This window comes from Sesamum indicum, linkage group LG5 (assembly GCF_000512975.1).
Source record: "Sesamum indicum cultivar Zhongzhi No. 13 linkage group LG5, S_indicum_v1.0, whole genome shotgun sequence".
Taxonomy (NCBI): Eukaryota; Viridiplantae; Streptophyta; class Magnoliopsida; order Lamiales; family Pedaliaceae; genus Sesamum; species Sesamum indicum.
The window spans coordinates 12700210-12716337 of record NC_026149.1 but is presented as its reverse complement, the minus strand read 5'-3'; the positions used below and the strand labels follow the sequence as shown (position 1 = coordinate 12716337).

At 37.0% G+C, this 16128-nt stretch overlaps 3 protein-coding genes across 3 annotated transcripts; 2 read left to right on the top strand and 1 right to left on the bottom strand.

Moving 5' to 3' along the window:
- LOC105162609 (peroxidase 15-like) lies at positions 1423 to 3239 on the top strand. The gene is made up of 4 exons (XM_011080683.2): positions 1423 to 1675; positions 1787 to 1981; positions 2328 to 2493; positions 2687 to 3239. Exons 1-4 carry the CDS (start codon positions 1457 to 1459, stop codon positions 3103 to 3105), a joined length of 999 nt encoding a protein of 332 aa, XP_011078985.1. The 5' UTR covers positions 1423 to 1456; the 3' UTR covers positions 3106 to 3239.
- Positions 3773 to 6153, top strand: LOC105162488. The gene has a single exon (XM_011080517.2). The coding sequence runs from the start codon at positions 4608 to 4610 to the stop codon at positions 5898 to 5900; it is 1293 nt and encodes a 430-aa protein (XP_011078819.1). The 5' UTR covers positions 3773 to 4607; the 3' UTR covers positions 5901 to 6153.
- Positions 9149 to 12486, bottom strand: LOC105162487 (protein trichome birefringence-like). The gene is made up of 6 exons (XM_011080516.2): positions 11312 to 12486; positions 10715 to 10907; positions 10438 to 10631; positions 10185 to 10343; positions 9636 to 9990; positions 9149 to 9453 (listed from the first exon to the last, which is right to left on the bottom strand). Exons 1-5 carry the CDS (start codon positions 12313 to 12315, stop codon positions 9636 to 9638), a joined length of 1905 nt encoding a protein of 634 aa, XP_011078818.1. The 5' UTR covers positions 12316 to 12486; the 3' UTR covers positions 9149 to 9453.

The window sequence follows — 16128 nt, the reverse complement described above, 5'->3', positions numbered from 1 at the left end:
TAATAAATATCAAGGGATTGATCAATTTTATTAAATTGTAGATGAATTGAGCAGCAAAAATCGTGCAGGAGTGTTGTGGACGATCAACTCCAGACAAGCTTGTGTGTTTTCTGATTCTTGTTCCTGCATGTGTGTTGGTAGAGCATGGATGGGTCTTTGAATTTTTCAGTGGGAGATACTCAGCATTGGGGAGGGCCTATATTTTGTGTGAGCGGCCCACTATAAGATATGATGGGGTGATTGCACCCACCTATCCTATTATATATGAGGCCTAAAGAGGGTAAGCACTTGGTAACTTGTATGGGCAAACAAGGGTCTGAATCCTATTGGACAAAGCCACCATGTCAGAGAACTAATCTTTTCTTATCATAGTAGAACAAATATGAATTTTCGTTATGATCTATTATCATAGTTCAAAATTAAAAATCGTAAAAAATACTAATTAACCACTACTCCGTAATGGGTATTAATCGTTATTTCTATAAGTAAGATCAAAATATTAGCCTATAAAAAAAATTATAATAAATATTTTAATCATAGACAAAATTATAACAAATAATTAATAGTGATGAAAATTTAAATTTTCATATAAATTTTATTTGATGATGATAAATACTATTGATTTAATATTATTTTTTAGTTGTAATGGAGGCTTGATTTTCAAGCATTATATATGGTCAACATTCAACCACTCTTACCAACCCATGCATGTCATTTTCTAAAAGATAATTACTCTCCCTCTCTCTCTCTCTCTATATATATATATATGTATGTCTATCCTCCTTTATTTTTTTTTTTTATAAACAAGAAATCTTGAGAATTAACTAATTTTAATTGTCGGAACGCGTTATGATTTGGGAGTGTGATGTTACATTATAAAGAAGTTAAGGGTTTGAATTGAAATTTGTTTTGATCAAATAATTATGTCCATTTACATAAGAAGATTCTTCCAATACTAATTGTTTCATTTGATCACTCCGAGCCCTTTTCTCCAAAGTCAAATAATTTTGCCCTGATTGCGGATTTATTCACATTCATATTCAAAAGGTTTTAGTTCATTAATTCAAACAATCATCAATACTGTCAGTTAAGACACAATTAGAAACCAAAAATATACATAACATGGGCCATTTTTAAAATTTTGTAAAGCGAGTTATCAAATATGAAATAAACATATTCTATAGGACTAAATTTACAATTTTACATGCTATTTGATAATATTTTCCATGAAAACAACAGTACCATCCGACATGATTTTCAATTTCCTTCATTGACTAAAGTAACAAATAATCTTAATTAAATCCTGTCTTGTCTGATCATCAAATGATGCCTGCAGCAGCTAGCTAGCTTGCTTGCATATTCAACCATGCAAGAAACGCGGGTTCCTTTCCTTTTTTTCACTATATATATGCAAATTATTCACAGTCCCTAATCAATAACATAAACATAAAGCAAGATGCTTTGTTTTCCTTACTCGTTCTTGCTAATTTTCACAATCACCTCCTTTCTTTTGCTTCCTCGTCCATCTCAAGCTCAATTGAATTCAACGTTTTACTCTTCTACGTGCCCGAACGTCTCCAACATTGTTACTACTGTAATCCAGCAGGCTTTACAGTCCGATCCACGGATTGGCGCAAGCCTCATTCGCCTCCATTTCCACGATTGCTTCGTTCAGGTCTCGACAATCATTGATGGTTAATTTCTTGAACATGCATTAATGGATGAGAAATCAAAATTTCATATTTTTTTTTCTTTAAATCTAATTATTGTTATTTGTTAATTACAGGGGTGTGATGGATCGATTTTGTTAGATGACAACAATGGAAGTATACAAAGTGAGAAGGATGCAGCTCCAAACACGAATTCGACCAGGGGGTTTGATGTTGTGGACAACATCAAGACTGCTGTCGAGAATTCGTGCCCCGGTGTTGTGTCATGTGCCGACATTTTGGCACTTGCTGCTCAATCCGCTGTTTCTTTGGTGGGTACCTAATTACTTAACCAAATTTCTTTATTTAGAGTTTCCATTTCTTGAAAATTCATCACTTCACCTAAAAGTTTATATAAATTAATCATTAGAGAATAAAAATATTCAATATGTAATATATCTAATACATCTTTGCATATATATATATATATGTATACATATCCACGATATCTTTTATCTAAAATCTGGCATATGAATTTATTTATTTTTCTATAAGTTGAAATTCGTACTATATTAGATGATCAACTCATTTTCGTGGAGTATTATAACAAGTAAATAACATAGACGTTTTACACAAAAAATGCGTCACAAGATTAATTGATTTGGCATGTAATTGCAGGCAGGAGGGCCGTCATGGAATGTATTGTTAGGAAGAAGAGATAGTCGCACTGCAAACCAGGCAGGAGCTAATACTTCCATTCCTGCACCCTTCGAGCCCTTAACCAATCTTACTGCCAAGTTTTCTGCTGTAGGTCTCAATGTTACTGATCTGGTTGCATTGTCAGGTATACATTCCTTCTCTTTCCAATTTTCTCCTTCATGATCTTATTACGGGCTTGTCCTGAAAATTCATCTCGCTCAGAAGAAGGTCTATAAACCACTCAAACACCTTTTTTGCAATCAATGTTGGACACTTGTTTATATCATCACACTTGTGTTATATTTTTTGGGTAAATTCTGTTACATTTTTCTCAACAGGTGCACACACATTTGGACGTGCACAATGCAGACTATTCATCAACAGGTTGTACAACTTCAGCGGCAGCGGCGGCCCTGACCCGACTCTGAACACAACATATTTAGCTACGCTCCGCCAGATTTGCCCGCAGAACGGGAGCGGATTCGTGGTGGCGAATCTCGATCTGAGGACGCCTGACACGTTTGACAACAACTACTACTCAAATCTGCAGAGCAATGAAGGGCTTCTTCAGTCGGATCAAGAACTGTTTTCCAGTTCGGGAGCACCGACGATACCGATCGTGAACCTGTTCAGCAGTAATCAGAGTGCATTTTTTGAGAGCTTCGTGCAGTCGATGATCAAAATGGGAAACATTACTCCGTTGACGGGTTCAAATGGGGAGATCAGAGCAAATTGTAGGAGGGTCAATGGAAGCTAGCTATATACATACATTTATTATTTTTTGAGTTTTCAAAAGCTTGGAAATTAATAATTGTAATCTTTTTGTACTTTGGTCCAATTTTATATTTGATAAAAATGAAATGATGAAGTATGATCATGCCCATAATTAACTACATTGAGCTTCAACCTTAGTTTACAAAAGTTTTATCGAATCAAACCAATCAAACATACACTCGTTATATATGATCCATTAAATTTTTCATGAATCACACTGTAAATATATTATATCTGTCATATAATTAATTTAAATCCAATTAAATTAGAATTTTTCACCCTGAAATCGTATCATATATTGAAGAATATTCTACACGTTTGGGTTGGAAGTTTGAGCTGTATTATGTAGGAGACTAGGACTTGGTCAAAATTTAGGCTTGCAGACAATTTTCTCTAATTCCTATCCTGTGGTGAGTATTAATTTGTGGGTTTCCTCATTTTCAGCCCAGCCCAAAATAAGTATAAAATTTATTGAATGGACTTGGGTTGATGAACCCAAAATCAGACATTTTTGTATTGGGCTAATATTGGTCCAGACTATCTGGTGAAATGGCATAGGTGGGCCCATATCTTACTAGCATGCTTACATGGCGGTAATGCTGGCCCACCAGCACTGGTGTCCAGCTGCACCAGAATTACTACTTGCAGAGAATATTTCCCTCTCTCTCTCTTCCCAGCTTCGTGCAGAGTTGAACCCAATTCACACAATTATCTCATCCCTCCCAAACCCCCAAAAACCACAAACCTCAGATCCCTATTCTCTCAGGCTTCACTGAAAGAAGTGGGGTAATTTAATTAATGGAAAATCCCATTCCAAGAATCTCACCCCACCATTTCCCACTCATGTTCATGACCTAAAGCCTCAATCATTCTCTTTGTCAACTCGTCGAAAATTCAATCTTTTTCTCTGAGGTCACTCCCTCTATCTCAATCTTTCTTAGCTTACTGTTTCTTTGCCGCATAAAGTTTGAATCTTGCAGCTTTTCTCTCAGCGAGGATGTGGAGCCCTTCATCTATTCGGTATTGTTTGTGGGCGGAGAGTGTTGATTTATACGTCTTTCGTGTTTATTATTGAAAAGATTTTATGCTTTGGTTTTAACTTCAGCTGCCCTCTTGTTTCTTTTTGCCCCTTTCCGGAGTTGAATTTGTGGGTTTTTGATTTGGTTGACTCACCTGAAAAAGTTAGGGTTTTTTCCTCTTATCTGTTGACCAGAATCAATTCTGGGTTTTGATTTCCTTTGACAATTGAATTTGGTTTTAATTCTTTAGCAATTAGAGTTTCTCTTGGCGTTCTTTCAGTTTTGTTTCAATAACGAGTTGAAAGATTGGGTTAATATAACAGTAGCAAATTGTGTTTCTTGTGAGCGCAACTAGGGTTGCAGACCAATTTTATTTAGTAGAGGTGCAAGTTGGGATTTGTCAAGTATTTGGTATATGAAGATTGGGGTTTATCTGTAAGGAAAGTTTGGGACAGGTGAAGTTTCAATGGCGGAAGAGAACACTAGTACAATGAACCTTGATCTCAATTTAGGACCTGTGGATAATTCAAGTGCTGATAGTGAGCCTGCATCAGGATCTTATCCTAATGTTGCTATGAACTTGGAGGATTGGTTAGATAGTCCAGTTCATAGGGTTCGGGAAGTAGTCAGGCACAGGAATCAAAGGTGGCGTTCTCTGTGGAGGCAGCTTCCAATTCCCCCAGAAACTCGGAACCTTGCACTGGAATTAATTGGTGGGAACGACCCACAGACTGGTGAGGGCAGTGTTGCGTCTGAGGAAAGACCAAACGAGGCGGCTAAAATCTGTGAGAACGGCACTGGTCATGTGGAAGACGAAACCCTGGGTAAGAAGAAAGATGGTGGAAAAAATAACGGTGATGAAGGGAGTTTCTTTGATTGCAATATATGCTTAGATTTGGCCAAGGATCCAGTCGTCACTTGCTGCGGTCACTTATTCTGCTGGCCCTGTCTTTATAAGTGGTTACATCATCATTCGGATGCCAAGGAATGTCCTGTTTGCAAGGGTGAGGTAACGACAAAAAATGTCACCCCAATTTATGGTCGTGGTAATAATACAAGGGATCCAGATTTGGATTCTAGCCTAAAGATCCCTCTTAGGCCCCAAGCGCGTCGGATTGAGAGCTGGAGGCAAACTATTCAGAGGACTGCATTCACTATTCCGATGGAGGAAATGATTAGGCGCCTTGGAAGTACATTTGATTTGAGTCGGGAGTTGGCCCAAATACAATCTCGAAATTCCGATGGCCCTCGGGAATCACCAGAGAGAAACACCCCACTGCTCAACCGAATTCTGACTTCTAGAGGGATGCGTAGGGAACGGACTCCTGTTGTACCGTCCGATGATGTGATCGACTTAACAGAGAGCAGCCCTCCAAACTACGAGGCCAGAGATACCCGCCGGCTTTCATCACTGTTGCTTCGCAGATCGAATTCTCATCGGGCGGCCACATTGTCTAACCTAACTTCTGCAATAAACTCTGCTGAGAGTCTAGCCGCCGAGAGGTTGGTGGAATCGTACTTCCACAGCAATCCGGTAGAAAGAAATCAGGAACTGCCTCCACCGGTTGATGACAGGGACTCTGTGTCCAGCATCGCCGCTGTTATACATTCAGAGAGCCAGACAGTGGATAACGCTGTTGAAATCGACTCCACAGTTTCCCTTTCTACTTCATCTTCCAGAAGAAGAAACGACGCGTCAAGAATTTCAGACGTCGACAGCGGAGACTCGCGTGCTCCTAGGAGGAGGAGACTAAACTGATAATCAAGAGTTCACAACACCAAAAAACATCGATACCCGTAGGAGTCGAGCACAGTTAAGTACTCATTCAGTTGCATTCTTCCAGCAAGAGTGGAACTTTTTCCTACAGTTAGTAGTATCTAAGAACATGTTTCAAGTTTTGTTCACTAGAGTTTGTAGTTTAAGATATTGTTTTTCCGTTCCTTGTAATTGAATGTGGTTGAATCTTAATGTGGGATATCAAATTTGTAATGAAGCAACCGAGATTGGTTTAGCAGCTGCTCCTCCTACTCCTACTCCTACCTAGCCTGTAAATAACCTTTGCAAATTCCTTTTCTTTATGTATGTTTCTAACAAATAATTGTATGTTTGTATTGGATGCTTTTACCAAGAAGCAGAACAAGATAACCAACTTCAGAGTCAGACGAAGCCTGTTAAAAATTTGAAAATCATCGTTCCTAGGTTGTTCTGTATATTCGACTTCATATGTGCCGGATCCAATTGAATTGCATTCATTGTTTCAAAGCCCAAGAAATGTGAAAATGGATGTGACTAAATGCCCCACCTATTATTAGTGGGCCAAATTTGTGAGGTAGAATTGTTGCTGCTGACTATATGGGTCAGGGTCCAGCCTCTTACTTCGCTCAAAGTATGTTTCCCTGGAAAACTCTCCCAGCCGGCCATGGACTTTTCATGATTCAATTATTTTAAGAGATAATTACACTCCCTTTTCCTAAAATTTAGTATAATTATATGTAGATCTCATCTGATTTGGAAAATTACATTTAGCTTTAAAATTTACTTTTATCCAATAAATAAGCTCATTCGTTAGTCAAAATTCACTAAACTTGATAATTTTAACAAAAAAATTGAATAAAAGTTTATATTTACCCCCGATTAACTTACTACTAATTTAATGCTGATTAAATAATTTTTTATAACTAAATTACCCTTATACATTTTCATTAATATATGTGAGGACCTATACATTCATCATTATAAGGATAGTTTAGTCATAAAAGATTTATTTTACCTTTATAAGTCGATAATAAGTCATGTATATCAATTTTTATTTATTTATTTTTATTAATATCAATAAATTTAGTGAATTTTGACTAATTGAGGGATCTGATTGTTAGACGTAAGCAAACTTTAAAATATTAAATGTAATTTTTCAAATTACAGTGGCTTTACATATAATTTTATCAAACCACCAAGGAGGGGAGTGTAATTATCCCTTATTTTTAAGTATTTAAACTAATATTTATGGCTTCAAATTATTTGAATTTTTTAGTCTATTCCTTTTCTATATACAGGTACTACTATAGTTAATTGTTTCTTTTAAAAAAATTATTGGGAGTAGATTAACTACTACTTCTTATTGTGCTACTATATATAGTTAATAATGATTAGCATAAATATTAATAAAAAAAATAAAAGTGATGCATATCAGAGTCCAACAACACCATAAGAATTAAAACAATTTTCTTGATAATTTTGAAGTTATTAAAAGACTACCCTATAAAATAGGGGTTAACCTTTTTGATACTTAAGTCAGTAAGAAATTCAAAAAATATTACAAGAAACCCAAGCAAGTATGTGAGATTGGATAAGATAAATTATCTATTCCAAATATGGAGTGCTAAAGTATAGAAAAGAATGCTGAAATTGATGTATAGAGTGCAGAAAAATGAGAGAAAATAGTAGTCTTGATGTGTGAGTGAGCTTAGTTACCTTGTTGACTTACCAAAATTCCTATTTATGAGCAAGTTTTGAGAGATTCAGGAGTCGGTGAGGTGATGCTAATCTAGGTCGGAGTTATCCTCTAAGAGATTTGCCAACGAAAAGAATTCTATCAGGTCAATCGAGAATATAGAGGTTACTAACTTATGTACCTTCCATCAACTAATCCACCCGGCAACAATGTGCTTACTAGTACCCTTTAGGGCGATGTACTCTAGGATGTATAGAGTATGACAGGCGTGACAGTTGTGTTGTATGGGTAGGATCTTGTAACTGGGAATTGTCTTGTCAATAGGTTAGTAAGACTGGGTTGAATGGTATGTTACCCTTATTGTCTATTAATTGTGCGGTGAGTCAGTAAGATTTGGATATATTGGGTTGAGTATATGAAGGCCTAACTCAACTTGAATTTGAATTGAATTTAATCATTGAATTTAAAATAAAAAGAGAAGGGTATTTGAGACCTATTTTTAGCAAAAAAAAAATTGTCATCATGCTAAAGAAAATGGAAGTCATCATTCCCTTGAATGCTTTTTGTCAACATTACTCAATGAAATGCATGTTTTATATGCACTAAATGAAATGATGAACATCTTATTAAGTAAGTGGGATGTGTGTTGAAAACCCGAGTTATGAAACAGAGGAGTGGCTCGTGCGGTCCAAGAATTAAGACAGATAGAATCAAGAAAAAATGGAAGAAACAAAAAACTTGATGTCGTATCACAATGTAAAGGAGTAGTACTCCTCCATTTATCTTTTGTTGCGTTTATGTTGTAATTCTGACTGTGCTTTATTTTTAATGAAGATGGGATGGGGACTTCGATAAGCATCCCCACCTTCGGGTGTTCTGACTAAAAAAAAAAAAAAAGTGGGATGTGTGTTGAGTGTTGAGGTTGGGGATGCAGCAAAGAGCATGAGAGGTTGATTATCCTGAGGAGGTGGAAGAACAAAGTTGCTCATTCTCTTGCTGCCTTTTACATTCCTTTTTACTCTAAAACATCTTAATTAACTAATTATAATATTTTCCTGCTCACGAAAACTACCATAGTTGCAAAACATTGGTGCCCAAATATGCATAACTATATTTATTTATTTATATATATTCAAAATTTATTTATTTTATTAATTGTGATCAATTATTCATTTTATTTTTATTCAACCTGGCAAAAGAGAAGGAAACTATAATACATGCACTTACCATCTAATTTGTTAAAATCGGACCAAATTCGATTTAAATTAAAACTTACAGTGGGACAACACCGACAATTTGGACAACCTGAAGAGCATTATTAGTGCACTTAAATATTGCAGATCAGCGCACCCAATAGTCAAAAACATCCCATGTGAGGAGGAGGCAAATGAGACTAAAAGCGTCAAACAATATACTAAACAACAATTACCAGATGCTTTTTCAGTACAAACTATTACTAATACTAAATTAATTAAATGCAAGAGAAGCTTAGGTGTAAAGAAAGCAGATCCACAACATTTGAGGTAATCATATAGTATTAATATAAGGCAAAGAATACAGACATGCATTAGTTTATTATCGACAACACCAAACAACATAATTAACATTTTTACATTTTTCGAGCACCAAACTCTTGTACCAAGTAATAAAAATAACATTCATCTCTTTCATTTCAGTACAAATCTCTTTCTCCACATCTATTAACTTCAATAATCTCTCTCTCTCTCTCTCTCTCTCTCTCTCTCTCTCTCTCTCTCTCTCTCCCTCCTGTCATAATTTATGTATACTACCATTATTCAAAAAAGGTACTAATTCTTGGATCTTCTCCAGGTTGGTTGTATCTGTCTATATTCGATCAGACTGAAAAATGAAAGAAAAAATAAATTAATGCACATTGAAGAAGTTTCAGCTAGCTCACTGTTCAATGCTTTCCATCTCCCCATGTCTCACGGGGCGCCTTTCGAAATATGGGAAATGGGCGGCCCTCGGTGGTCACGGGACCGTGAACCTGCCAAAGCAGCCACATATGGTCCAACACTTACCTATGGTCTCTTCTGTGATTGTTGCTTCTGGTTTAGTTTTACCAAGAGTTCTGCATAGAGGATTTCGTTCCATGCATCGGGTACCCCCGGGAGGCACCAATGGCTGCAGTCTTGGAAACTTAAGGGCGATCTCCTTTCTTCATCGGACATATGTTGCTTCCTATACATTGATGGATGGCCGTCCTTGCGATAATCTGTCATCCTTGTGATGTTGAGATAAGTTACCGGGGTCTTGATTCCTTTCAGGACTTTCTCCACGACAGTCATCTTGGGGGGATATTGTGAGAGATATGTTTCGTTCTTTATTGGCTCCGTTTCATGGTCGCACTGCCCACCAGAATTCCACTGCCCGCCGCTGCCGTCAAAAGCAATTGATAAATGAAGCAATTTCATTCAATGTTTTGATCTTTATCTTAACGCTCCATGCTATAAATTTTTCGGTTTCATGATGTTTCATAATGATGAAGATACCAAATCTACGAAGAGAAGTATTCAACACTCAAGCCACAAAGAAACATTATTTAGTCATTCCTCATTACGTAAGATTACCTGAAATGAGATGCTGAATAGCCTCTGAAGAACACAAGTGTTTTCGTTTGATTGATATTGGCGTCGACCCATCTTCCCCATGTTGTAATAGCTTTCCGAAATGCCTCGAGGACATTCAACTCACCATAGACATGGCTGCCTTCTTGATAATAGTCCTTCCTGAAAAAGTCAGACAATTACATACAGTTAGTAAGTATCCCTCAGCAATACGATCATCGCATTCATCCCATATATTTAAAGCCATGATTTTTACCCTTTGGAAGTCTTTTCATGAGTCCACCAATGTCCAGTGTTGAACACAATGATGTCTGCATTTTTATATTTATCAGCAGACCGACTGACTAGATCTAGCCGAAGTGTTTCCTTCTTTGTTCCATTTCTGTCGGCAAGTTCCCATTCTTGAACCAGGAAAGGAGATACAAAGAACTCCACTGTGCACTTGTAGTCCTGTAAAGACCAAAAGAAGTCATCAAGATAAATACAACAATAAAATTACATGATGACGAACTAGGACTAACTCAATGACTTACTTCAAATATAAAGGAATAAGAAGCTTCTGTCCGAAAATGGTGCCTCCCAAATTCTTCATACACCTTCTTCTGATCTTTCACAGAGTTCCTGAGGATGCAAATAAGGGATTCCCACATATTCCTGTTCAGTGAATCCCCCACGAAAACCAGTCTTTTTCCTCTCAACAATTCCAACATATGACTTCCATCCAACCTGAATATCCAAGACGAATAACTAATTATATGGCGTATGGCCTAATAATAAACTGATAATATCTCACAGGATTGGATATAATATCAAGTATTAGCAACCGGATTGCATGAAATAAAAAACTGATCTCCTTGGAAATAACTAAATGAGATTTGGGCAGTCATCATCCACTTGCATAAACAAAGAGTAAAATCACTCGAAATGAACATATATAAGATCGTTCAAACATTTGCCAGTGATTATCAAACTGCTGGATCAGTTAAATTGCCATCTCAATCAATGCCTACGCATATGGATTCAGCATTAAAGAACCCACTTTCTATTTTTCAAAAAAGAATTATTAATCACGGAATCCAGAGTGCTTTTTCAATAATTGAGACGAAGGAGACAAACATTCTGCAACATACCTTGGTAAAGTGCAACCCTTTGGCTTCCATTTAAGTTTGTAGTAGCCATTATCAGGCCTACCATTGAGGAAACAGTTGAATTGCTCATCTATCAGAGAACAAGAACCGGGTTTATACAGTGGGTAAGAATGATCTCTCACCCAATTCCCATCAAACAGATTACAGTTCATCAGGGACTTTATCAGGTCATCAATCCCTTGTTTCGCCTTGGCAGTATCAGTGCCATTGTTCTGTTTCTTCATCAGAGAAGAAGTTAAATTCTTAACTGCACCATTCTCTGCTATTCCCTTGTCTCCATTTGCAGTAACATTTTTCATCTCGGAGGCAGACTTTGGTGATGAAGCCACAGTCGTATTCGTAGTTTCTGGAGAGTTCGTGGCCGCATTTGTGCTCTGATTTGCCTTCAACACTTGAACTCTACCCTGAAACTCTTCAGTCTGAGTCTGATTTTGCTGCAAGACTTCACCTTTAGGATCCAACTGCTTGTTTTGAGTCTGGTTACTGACGTCAGGGGATCCTTTGCTCAACTCAGGAGAGGGGTTGGTGTTGTTGCTCGCAGTTTGGTTTACAAGGGGGTTCAAGGCTTCAACTTTATGAGTATTAGTCTGATTTTCAAGAACAGAAGGGGGTTTACTCAAATTGGGTGGGAAAAAATCAATGTTTTGAGATCGAGAAGTGTCGGTGGTGGAGGAATTGTGGGATTGTGAAGTGGAGGATGATGAGTTGGGGAAAAAATAAGAGAAAATAGAAGAAAAATGAGATCTGTAAGAGTCATCTATGGGAGAAGTGGTTGCAGTGGTGGTGCTGAATATGTTGGTAAACCAGGGAGAAGAAGAGTTAGAAGAGGGGGAGAAGGCAAGAAAAATGGTGATGGCGATGAAGACAAAGACGAAGGCATAAGCAAGAGCGACGGTCCTCTTGGTTCTGAAGATGGAGAAGTGGGCTTTGAAGTCTGAGATCAAAGTGCCGCCATTGATGGGTGCATACTTTGCTATATCTGCCATGTAGAGAAGTAGAGAGTGGGAAATCTACAGAAATGAGTGAGAAGAGAATTTCTTGGAGAGAGAGAGAGAGATAAGGTAAGGTGTGTTGTAAATCCAGAGGTGGAGTTGGTGTGGGGTGTGAAATATGTGTATACTGGAAAACACAAGGTAGTGTCTGGAAAGTAATGATTACATGCAGAGATTTACATTTGATGATGTGGTTTTGAACTTTAAACTTACGTTTATGGGGGAAATTGTAATTTCATCACAAAATATAGGGCTATTTGTAATATAAGTAAAAGAATGTTTATTTATAAATCCTCTCTCCTGTTTATATCAAATTTGATTTAAAGACAAAATGATGAGGAGGGAAGGCAGCTTCTATTTGAATAACATTTTTATAACTAATTTTGTTGGTTGTTATTAGATAAGATTATTACTTATTAACTTTCAATAATAATAATATATTTACACTTCTCACCTATTCTTTTTTTACACAATTTATCTTTATCTTTTGAAAAATTATAAAAACCACCCCTAATAGTTTTAAAACCCATATTGACTAGGTTAACCTTTAAAATAATTTTTCAAAAACAAAGATGCCATTAAGATGTTTCTATAATTATCAAAATATAGAACGGGTGTTAAAATAATATTTATAAAGATAAGTAATATAACCCCGTATATTTCTTTAATTATTATATTAACTTTTTTTATTAAATTTATATATATAATTACACCTTTTAATAATTAAAATATTCAATTAATTAATATTTTTGAGGTTCGCTTTCCCCTAACAATTAATCCCTTCGATAGTTAAAATTTACTAAATTTATTAATATTAACCAAAAAAATTTAATAAAAATTACTATTCATTGATCTTGAGGAGGGTAGAGTTTTTATCTCATCCATTAATTAAAATTACAACCACATAAATCAGCAAATTCAATAAATTTTAACTAATTGAGAGACTTATTTATTAGATATAAATAAATTTTAAAGGTATTAGATATAATAATTAAATCACAAGATGTTTAAGTATAATTATATAAAAAAAATGTAAATATGTAATTAATTGAAATTTGAGATGGGAATTAAAATTTGGTATAATAACAAAAGGAGGGCGGCTGTAAAGTAATTGCGTGAAGACGCGTACGTATTAGCCCTCCCCCTCTCTCTCATCATCCGTACCTCTGGACTACTGGTGTCAACCTCACCCTCGTCTTACCATTTTTTTATTATTTTTTTTTTCTATTATCATTAAAGTAGTGATTGCGCGTCGGTGGTGTGAATGTGAAGACAAAATTCTAATATAATTCTATTTTTGAGATTTGTTTTTATTTAATAAATAAATTTATTTATTAGTTAAAAATTATCAAATTTATTAATATTAATAAAAAAATTATATTTATTTTTAATTAATTTATTATAAATTAAATAATTTTTTTTTATAATTAATTTATACTTATACGTCTTCAAGCATTAATACACTAGCGTTAAATCCATGCTATGCATAATTAAATAATCTTTTTCTTTTTTTTAATTAAATAAATCTTTTTTATAATATATCACTTAATATAAGGATCGATTTTGTAAAATAATTCTTTTTATCATTTTTAAGGGAAAATATAATAGTTTTAATTTTTTAATCTATCTTGATTATTATTAAAAAATATATTTTTCTACACATATCATTTCAACAATTTAAATAAAAAAAGAAGTACATTATCATGAAATGAAAAAGAAATAAGATGGCTAAGTTCAATTAAATCGCAAATATAGCAATATTATTAGTGGCCATAAAAGAACAAAATAAAATTTAAGATAAGTACAAAAAAAATATTTAATATATGATATTTCCAACAAAATAAATTTTTATCTTGTCAATTAAAAATTTTCATTATAATTTTGAAGATAAAATTTTAGATAAATACTGATCCGGGTCGAATTATGCGATCTCCTGAGACGATCTCACCGCTGATCGACTAACTCTTCCGAAACAGGTTTTGGATCCCCTGAGAATAAAACACGAACCGTGAGCTCGTCGGGTATGTCCCCGACAATGACCCTCCGACGCTCAAGTTAGGTTGATCGAGAGAAATGTATTCTATCTCAAAGTTCGATCACAATTAATGTATATCAGTTACCTCATTTACGGCGTATCGGGGTCTATTTATAGTATACAGTTGTACGGCAAGTACTGGGCCACGTGGCCTCATCTGGTTGATTCCCATTCTGATCGAATGGTCGTCATTGTCCGGGTCTTCTATCGGTTCCTACGACCCGGGTCGGGTCCTCTGCGACCCGCCCGCTGCGAGGTACGCAGATCCGGTCGCGGAAATGACCATCCTACCCTTAATGAAGGGCTTTTCAGTCTTTTTGCAGGGGGATTATACATATACCCATCATTACTCCCCCACTTTTTCAAAGTGCAAGTTCGTTGCCTTTGAGGAAGTCGAACCGTCGCGTCCGTTGATTGCGTACACGTGGCAAGATCCCCTCGGTTCGTCCGGGCGCGTTGTTCCAGAGTGGATCTCCTATAAATACCCCCTCATTTGACTTCTCGGCCCACCTCACGCAAAGACTTCCAGCGACCAAGACTCTCAACCACGAGTTCGTATTCGATCTGCGGCTTCCAGAGTCATCCTGCTTTAAGGTACGATGCCTTCCAGCTCTAGCTCGAATTCTGAGTCGCGATCTGGCCCTAAGCCACGATCTAGTTCAGGGTCATCTTCATCTCATTCTGAATCTGCTTCTGGGTCCTCTCCCGAGTCTGGTTCTGGTTCGTCCTTAGGGTCCGGGTCTAGGTCTGTCTCTAGGTCTTCGCATGGGTCGTATTCTACCTCTCCCAAGAGGAATAAGAAGTTTCCGGTCACCAAACTTAAGGATGAACAGGCTGGGCCTTCGGTCCTCGCCAAGTTCCAGGATCGGCTCGCCAAAAACCCTTGGGAGGCTGTGGTCAGTAAAGTTAGGGTTCCTGTAAATAAGATTAGGGAAAAGTACCACATCCCCTCCGATTTTGACGTTCTCATCCCTGCCACCTTCGATCGTATGCATCGTCCTCCCGAGGGGTTTACTGCTTTTTCTATCAAACACCTCGATGCTGGGTTGAGATTTCCTCTGGCTCCCCCGGTGGCCGCGATTTTGAATAAGTTGGGGTTATGCCCTATGCAGCTTTCCCCGAATTCCATTACCCATATAATCCTTTTCGTCGTAATGATGCGATATGTAGGTTTAGACCCCAGTTTCGATAATTTTTGGAGTTTATATTCCTTCACCACCTCGAAGCGATCTGGTAGTCGAGGTTTTTTCTATCTTTCGGCCAAACCAGATTGCGGGTATCTGAGCGCCCTGAAGTCGAATGTAGGAGCTTGGTTAGATCGCTACATTTTCATTCGATCTCCTAGTGGTGTCTGGCCTTTCAAGAACGAGTGGACTAAGTATAAACCCCTTCCAAAAATCTGTGGTGGGGGGCTGGAGGGTGACCAAATAAGGAGTCTGACATTTTATAAGTATGATCCCAAGAAGCTTCTCAATGAGAAAGTTTTGCAATTATCTGGGCTCTCTCCAGCGTCCCTTCACATCGAAGAGTATTTAGGTGATTTTCTTCTTTCGGTCTCACTTGCTTTCATCGCTGTAGTGTTCGCGTACCCTAAACTTTTCCCTGCTCGCAGACAGTATCATCATGAGCACGCGCACAGCTATGCGGAGGATCGCGGCCCAGAACAAATCAAGGAAGGGGGGTGAGATCGCAAGTTCCTCGGATCCGAAAGGGAAGGGCAAGGCAGTTGCTAGTGCTCAAGATTTATCTTCGATCCCACCTCCCTCGGTTCC

Coding starts and splice junctions, on each gene's coding strand:
- LOC105162609 (XM_011080683.2), top strand. CDS start 1,457: ATGCTTTGTTTTCCTTACTCGTTCTTGCTAATTTTCACAATCACCTCC. Junction 1,676..1,786: donor TCCACGATTGCTTCGTTCAG/GTCTCGACAATC, acceptor TGTTAATTACAG/GGGTGTGATGGATCGATTTT. Junction 1,982..2,327: donor CTCAATCCGCTGTTTCTTTG/GTGGGTACCTAA, acceptor ATGTAATTGCAG/GCAGGAGGGCCGTCATGGAA.
- LOC105162488 (XM_011080517.2), top strand. CDS start 4,608: ATGGCGGAAGAGAACACTAGTACAATGAACCTTGATCTCAATTTAGGA.
- LOC105162487 (XM_011080516.2), bottom strand. CDS start 12,315: ATGGCAGATATAGCAAAGTATGCACCCATCAATGGCGGCACTTTGATC. Junction 10,632..10,714: donor CTTATTCCTTTATATTTGAA/GTAAGTCATTGA, acceptor TGGTCTTTACAG/GACTACAAGTGCACAGTGGA. Junction 9,991..10,184: donor TATTCAGCATCTCATTTCAG/GTAATCTTACGT, acceptor TTTTGACGGCAG/CGGCGGGCAGTGGAATTCTG.